This window comes from Phaethon lepturus, unplaced genomic scaffold, assembly GCF_000687285.1.
Source record: "Phaethon lepturus isolate BGI_N335 unplaced genomic scaffold, ASM68728v1 scaffold26846, whole genome shotgun sequence".
NCBI classification, from domain to species: Eukaryota; Metazoa; Chordata; class Aves; order Phaethontiformes; family Phaethontidae; genus Phaethon; species Phaethon lepturus.
Genome location: NW_010545997.1, coordinates 1 through 7661, shown reverse-complemented (window position 1 = coordinate 7661; position 7661 = coordinate 1). Strand labels below are relative to the sequence as shown.

Genomic DNA, 7661 nt, shown 5'->3' with positions numbered 1-7661 from the left:
CCCCTGGCTCAGCGCCCCAGAGCAGCCGTGTGTTTGGCGGGAGAGGGCTGGGGGGAGAGGAGCCGGTCGGAGGAGGAGGAAGCACCGCTGAGGGCGGACTGAAGGTAAACGGTCTTGTGAAAGAGTCTGTTGCTGAGGAAAACCACCAAGGAGAAGAGACGGAGCTGGAAGTGGCTGGGAGGGGAAAGAGGCCCTCGACTTCTCGTTATTCTGGGGGAGCAGCGCCAAAGCCGGTGGCGATAACGATGTAACGGGCTTGGGAGGGCGGGGGTCGCTACTCACTAGGTTTTGCTGGGGGTCCTCGCTTCGTTGGCGCTGATGATGAAGAGAGGGAAAAGGATGGAAAAGAGGCAACCGCTGGAAGGGATAAAAAATAAAAATAGAATAAACGAAAAGGCGGTCGGTTGCTTTTGGTGCGTGGCCTCGGGTAGAGGAGGCGGGCAGGGTCTGAGATGGCTGCCCAGCCTCCCAGCGACTCGCCTGATGATGTAAGAGGATTGCATCGCCGTGAGAAAAGCCAGTGGTAAGCCAAAGCCGAAGTAATAGGGCCAGTTTCTCTCAATGTTGGATAGCCGCTGATGCATTTCAATTCCTGGTGAGAAGAAAATCCCACAGAAATTAACCCACGGGGAGGAGAGACCTTCATTGTGCTTCCTTATGGAGGAAAATCAGCCTCGGACGCCCCAACTGGCTGCTCCCCAAGTAAAGAAACCCTCAATCTGGAAAATTTTCCACCCCGAGAGCGGAGGCAGCCCTCACCTTTGTTAAACCAGCGGTACTCGAAGCAGTAGAGCGAGTAGAGCAGCGACATGTGGAGGAGGCTGATCAGCTGGCCGATGATGTCGATGGGGAAGAGGCTGACGATCATCCCCTGGGGATTAAAAACGGAGAGGGCGAGTGAGGGGTGCTCTGGATTTGCGGGAGAACATCGCCTGAGCGCAAGACGCGGGGCAACCTGGACTGGCGGATGGGTATTTTTTGGCGCGACACTCACCTGGATGAGGAACAGCGCCTGCAACAAGAGGTTAAATAACATGTCGGCGATGATTTTGCTGACACTGGGAAAGGGATGAGGCTTCCTGCCGGAAACTTCAAACGCTAGATCCGCGATGTCCTGCAAAAGAGAAAAAGGGGCTTGAGGTAAATGAAACTCGAAAGACAAATGGGGGCTTCGGGGAAATGACATTCAAAAGCAGCTAGAACGATGTTACTGAGCCGCTTTCGCCCGCCGGGAACACACCCAGAGCTCATTTTTGGGATGGGAAATCTCACACCGAAACGCCACCCCCCCGTACCGCTGATTGAGGCATAAGGAGGGAACTGCCCCCTCGTTCGCTTGAGGCACTGTCCGGGTTCCCATCGCCTACCTGAAACCAGATGGCATTGACAACCTTACTGAGCACAAAGAGGGGGAGGACCCAGAGGGCGCTGAAAATGGAGGTGAGGATGAACTCCAGCCAAGACCAGACGTCGCCGTGTAAGGAAGGGTCACCTTCGGAAGATGGACAGGGAGAAACATGTGAGGAACCTCCTGGTTCCATGGCATAAACGTTTCCTGGCACGGCCATGGCTGCACCACAGGGAACTTCTCCTGACTGTAGCGCTTGAGGACAGGAGAAATCTCCGACCCCAACCGTTGCTCTTTAAAAGAATGCTCCCACCCGCTTTTTATTTACTTGCAAAAATATTCCAACAACTGTGTTGTGAGTGGTAAACCCCATGAGCTAGATCCCCGGCACACACGGACTGCCAGCGGGGTTATCCATCTCCCCGATTTTCTACTGCACAATTAATGATGGCCTTGATTAGCCAAGGGTGGGAGAGAAAAACAAGGCAAGGAGAGAGTGGTGCGAGGAACAGCTCAACAGGACTATGCCTCGGGAGTTTGTGGTGGGCGTCAGGGACCCCCCTCGCCCGTCTCACGGACTGTTTAGTGCCCCGTAACACACAAACGGGAAAGGTACTTACCGATGATCTGTGCTGTGACTGACTGAAGGACAGGTATAAACACGCGGTAAAACAAGAAGAGACTAAGCTACAGGGAAAAAGAAACAACGAGGGTTCTCGGTGAGGTGCTGCACAGTCATTTCTTGCGGTCCTGTAACTACTGATCTGAGGACAGACCCTCTGCCTGCCCCTTCACGCAGCGAGGCGTAAATACAGAGGACCAAGGTTCTCTGTTTAAATACAGCCAAAATCTAGAACTCGGCACTTTCATTTTTACATTCCCATACCAATTCCTCATACCCTGCCACAGACTAATGGAAAAATGAAGCTGGTGATTTATGAGGCTGCGAAGTGTCTCCTTCATTAAGAACTAGCCTCGTGAAACAGCTGCGGTAAGGTCAGAGCTGAGGAAATGTCTTTAAGATATCAATATTCAATTTGGTAAAGCAACATCCCAGACTGCAGCAGAGCAGGAGTTGAATATTTGGGCAAAGAACAGTCTCAAAGACTTGGAAAAGCAGCTGGGGTTTAACGTGCAGGTTTCCCAAGAGGGTCTATGATCTTATATCCCATATTGGGCCTCTTAAAATACAGCACCGGGACTGGGGACTTCATGGCTCCTACCAACTCCTGCAGCCGAGCTGACGGCTCAGCACTGACGGTGCACGAGGGCTGGGGCAGGGCGCTGGCTTTCAAGGGGTTTTTAACATAGAAAATATCAAAAACATTCACTTACCCAGAATACGCCTCCGTTCCAGGCACAACACTGAAATATCCGGCTCACTATCCGGGGTTCACTGCAGAGCAGTAGGAGAGAGACAGGTGAGAGGTGTCAAGGTTCCAGCACCTGGACAAACTTACAACTGACAACTGTCACTTCGGTCCCACGTTTCAGACTCCTTAGAAATGTCGCAGATAATGAGCTCAATGCCAGTGACGCACCTGATTTTATCTGAACATGGGAATCCTGGAAAGAATCCCTGCACAGACTCGCACCAGGTTTCAGCCAGTCTATACAAGATTTACATCAGGGAGACGCTTTTAACCTTTATTAATTCCCCATATCTGCACGAAAATGGGAGAAGAGCAAAGCTTTCTTACAGATTTTTAAGTGTTTATTAGAGGTCTCAGGCTTCGTTCTCCTCAAACGCTCGCCACAACCGTATTAGGGCTTTTTGGGCCCTTTTTGTTCTCAGAAGAGACTGTTTCAGCTCGGGGGGTTTTTGGCTTCTCTCTCTTTGCAGTGTATCTACGGACACGCAAGAGAGCAGCTCTGTGGGACTCTGTAGTGCTTTTCCAGTCAGCTTCTGCTACCAAAGGGACTTAATTCCAAAGAATACGACTGCTTAAGTCCCCCCAAAATATGTATTATTCCTCAAGGGCAGCCCATCTGCAGGAACCTCGATGGCCTGGGGAGCCTCAAGACCATGGAAGACTTTTCTATCATCTTGAGATAAAGTCAGACTACCACCGAGCTAGTTAGAATAATTTCTAAATACATCTTGAAAGGCACATTACTGACCAAAAATCACCATGTTAAGTGCCAGCCCGACTGTAATTAGGGCAGCAGAGAAGCATCTTGGCACGGTTTGAGAGTCAGACACAAGAACAGATGCTGTTTTGCTCCCACACGAATATAATTCTGGCATTCCCAGGCTTAGTGGAGCCAAGGCTGGGGAAAAAAAGATACCTGATCTGCCCCAGATGTATAAATCGGGTCTGAGCTGCCATTTCTTCCCTGATGCCACGACTACCACCACCACCAACGTATCTTTGAGAAGCAGCATGAGTATTCGGGAAGCAGAGAGACCCAGAAATTCATATTCTTTCAGCTTGTATAGCTCCATACCTTCTATTATTATTTCAAACTAATTACACACTCTTCATCATCAGAACCTCTAAAAGGTCTGACTGCTTATCTCAGGATAACAGTTCCGGTTTCATTACACAGAGTGGGAAAAGGGCTTTCGCATCATGTTTTTCACACTTACTGGCTCTGCACTTCAGCGCGATTGGGTTTATGAACTGTTTGCAAATGTACGCCACAAGTTCTGCTTTCGCTGACACCCGTGTTGCAGGTCTCTAACCGTTCCGACAAGTATTTTTATGGAGATCTTTGCGAGTGCGGGCGCCAATAATGGCTTTATTTCTTAAACCTCACTCACCTCAACTTCCCTTTTAGCCAGACAACTGCGATACAACGGATATTTAGGAGAGGAGGAAAAAAAAAAAAGTACAAGCAGTGCCGAATCACTATGACTTGCAGAGGTTTTTGCAATTCATCTGGCTCTTCAAAGCTCTGAGCAGTCGCTTGCTCTCTCCCTGCCCTCAGTAGCTGGGAGACTAAAGGGAGAGAAGCGAATTATCTGATTTGTGACTCGTCAGGCTCTGTACTCACTTCTCTTGCTTCTTCTCTTCCATGTGAAACCTCCGCTGGGCGAGCGCACTGTTTGCTCTCCTTCGCCTCTGCTCTTCCCTTTTCTGCTGGATCCGGGCATCCAGCTTAGAGATGGTGCAGATGCCCCAGATGGAGTCCTTAATTCCCTGCGGACATGGGGAGAGGCCATCACACTCCATCCCCCAGAGAGAGGGGGAACGGGATGTGGCTGACCCAGGCCATCGAACACCTCCTGGTTACGGAAAGGGACTTAAACGTGGCCAGCCTCGCTCCCCGGCTAGCAGGGGGAGCCAGCACCAGGCTCAGTCGGAGCCAAGGATTGGAGCAGCAAGACCATCTATTTTCCACGGCCTGGTGACCTAAATCGCTGCACATTCCAGGATCTTTAGGAGCAGCGGTTATTTTAGTTTATTTTTTTAAAAAGGTGTGCATCGAACATCTGCTATTTATAACCCTGGCAAAAGCCAAAGAGTCAGGTCTCTCACAGCCCGTTTCTTCTGTCTGGCAGAAAGCCCTTCTTCCCTTGCCAGCATTTCTAGGGCCAATAAAATATAATTATACAAAACATTTAGGATGTGCAAAGTCCTTGTAGCCTGACTGTATGTGTGAGTTTGATGCTTACTCCTTTACAAATAAAAGCAAAGTCCTCGTCTCAGAAATCCTCACATCAGCCACATCCATGCAAATCCACTAAGAGAAAAGTGCCCAGAAGTCTTTGCCTTACTCCACATTTAAAAGATTTCTAGTGCCACCTCCTAGTACTCCACGAGCAGTTATTTCCAGCTCCAGATGATATCATAGCCATCATTATCAAAATTTCACTTCAAAATAAAGACCATATGGAGGCTAGTGTGAGCCAGGACAGCGTCACTACCCAGGTGACCCGCGCAACAGTTTGGCATATAGAGTTCTTGACCAAGCAGGATAAATTTTGATGCCGAATGCGTGCCCGAAATGGCAGAGCGTCCTGCCGGTGGTACCTGACGAGGTGGAACTTAATTACATGGGCTGATCGTCCCACTGCTTTACAGATGGTGCGAGAACATCGTGAAATGACACAAGTCGTTTTGATTGTGGCCAGTGTGCCACAAATCTTTCAGGTCAAACCCAGCAAATTTTTCAAAACGAGTTATTTTTGAACACAAGTTATTTCTTAGCATCATGTTACAAATGTTTTTAAGTCTGTATTTACACCTGGGTGATACAAGACAGCATGGGAGTACTGAGTTCACACAAAGCCTTATCACCATGACACAACTGTGACGTTCCTACGGACTATAAATCAGCTCTTGCCCAAAGGAAGTCCGTCACAGGTTTGTCAGCGCCTCAGACGAGCCCTTTGTAATAGACACACCACGCAACGGCCAGCTCGGGAGGAAATTATTCTAGAAAGTACTTAGTAAAAGCGAGGGGAGCAACGCATCCCACACAGCCACGTCAAATCTAACTGTCCTCAGCAAGTGGAAAGCTTGCCTACAGGTATCTGTGCTTTACAAAACTGACGTCTTCGATTAAAATACATCCAGAGCCCCTTTTCCTTCAAATTTTTTAATCATCCTTGATGATGTGGGAAGGAGGGTGCTCCTCGCAGAAGACCCACCGTCACCAAAGCAAACAAGACCAGTCCCTACAATAAAGGACCTGAAACGTGGAGACTTACCCTGACGAGGTCATGAAGGAAGGTTTTCACACTGTCTGCCATCTCGACTCCAGCATCACCTCTGCTTCTGAAACTATCAACTACAGGGAGAGGGGAAAAGCCGAACCCAAACCTCTCTCATCCTGGAGAGATGGGAAACGGATGGAGCCTGTGGAGAGAGAAAACACAGGACCATGGCGAGCATTAACAGCATCGGTCTGAGTGGCGTGATTAGAAGCTAAATCACATCCTGACAATTTCCAAGAGGCTTCCCTGCCTGCCTGGCTTCCATCGGGCAACAATCCTCGAACGTATGGCCAGAGGAGGGACCTGTCCGATTATTTCCACGGTACATCCTATTAACGAACTCGGGCTTTCAGAGCCTGTATTTCTCCAGCACGTCTCTCCGAACAGCACACTCTGACACTCATTTTTGGAAGGGAAAAGCCAACACAGCCAGCCTGGAGAGGTGTGAAAACATCTTTGCTAAATCCAACGTTAATTTCACACTTTACATTTCCACGCCTCCTCTTCCTCATGCACCAGGAAAGAAACTCAAGGTCTACAATTAGGAGCCTGACAAAACGAGGGCTGCTCTTGAGCTGTCCCATAAGCTTTTGCCCAAAGCAGTAATTACTCCAAACAGCCCTTTGCCAAAAATGTTGTGCTGAGTCTTCTGCTCCTTGTAAGGCACCACAGAAATATAGACAGCCTCTGAATTAAGACAAAAAATAATAAAAATCACTAGGTAACAAAACTGGCAGAGCTTTTCCTCCAGGATTCAAACTGCTCGCTTCTCCTAGGCAGGAGCTGCTGGCAGCTCTGGTGTCACAAGCCCTGACATGTCAGCGTTACTGTTTCTCTGTAACACGCAGCACAGGATACAAACAATTTAAAATAATTTAAACAAAAAGTTTTTTATTTTGGTTATTCCAAGACAAAACCTGCCAGGCTTTGAACCACGCTCCTGTGAAGTGGCGAACGCCAGTTCAGATGAGACTGCGGAAGCAGAACTGACCTCCAACTTTATTAACATCAAGTTAATCACAGGCACCTTCACACTAAAATCAAGCCTTTGAAGTGGACACGCTCAGCCCCACGCGTGGCATCGGGGTCTTTTCGCTTTAGCCAGGCGTGCAAGGTCTGGGTTGCGCTGGCAGAGCCGCGGCAGAAACAAAAGGCAGAAAAGAGCATTTTCTTTGTTCCAGGCAGCCGCGCCTCGCCACCCTTCGGGCTCATAAACGTATGCGTTACATACGGTGAGACCCTACTGCCGCAGGGTCCTGGCTCCTGCAGAACGCCCTGCCTGATTTATTTTTACCTACAGGTATTCCTGAGCACCCCAGCGTTGGGGGTCACTGTGCAGGGGGGATCCTCCCAGCACCCCAGAGGTGCCCAAGATGGGATCCCAGCCCTGCCCCACAGTTATGCTGTTAATGGGGGTGAGCCCTGTGGTTACCCCGGGGTGGGGCCTCAGATTTGCCTCAGGGCTGCCCCCGCGGTTCCCGGGGACGGTAACCCCCTTAGCTTCCCGGGGTGGGGGGCAAAATTTCACCTCAGGGCTGTCCCCACAGTCTACCCGGGTAGTGTGTGTGTGGGCACAGTTACTTCAGGGCTGCCCCATGGCGTCCCGAGGCCCACAGTTTACCTCAGGGCTGCCCCACGGAACCCCCGGGA

The 7661-nt window shown here is 49.8% G+C and overlaps 1 protein-coding gene across 1 annotated transcript; it reads right to left on the bottom strand.

Moving 5' to 3' along the window:
• Nucleotides 1–8: 8 nt before the first annotated feature.
• On the bottom strand, nucleotides 9–7660 carry EI24 (etoposide induced 2.4). Its single transcript, XM_010289164.1, has 11 exons — nucleotides 7633–7660; nucleotides 6006–6153; nucleotides 4346–4491; nucleotides 2684–2744; nucleotides 1969–2035; nucleotides 1368–1492; nucleotides 995–1114; nucleotides 760–871; nucleotides 481–592; nucleotides 283–357; nucleotides 9–174 (listed from the first exon to the last, which is right to left on the bottom strand). The coding sequence occupies exons 2-11, from the start codon at nucleotides 6045–6047 to the stop codon at nucleotides 9–11; spliced, it is 1026 nt and encodes a 341-aa protein (XP_010287466.1). The 5' UTR covers nucleotides 6048–6153; nucleotides 7633–7660.
• Nucleotide 7661: the final 1 nt, after the last annotated feature.

Excerpts from the sequence above, each read along its gene's own strand:
- EI24 (XM_010289164.1), bottom strand. The coding sequence starts at position 6,047 with ATGGCAGACAGTGTGAAAACCTTCCTTCATGACCTCGTCAGG. Across the intron at positions 4,492-6,005 it reads TCCTTCATGACCTCGTCAGG|GGAATTAAGGACTCCATCTG; the intron begins GTAAGTCTCCAC and ends CCATGTCCGCAG. Across the intron at positions 1,115-1,367 it reads TCAATGCCATCTGGTTTCAG|GACATCGCGGATCTAGCGTT; the intron begins GTAGGCGATGGG and ends TCTCTTTTGCAG.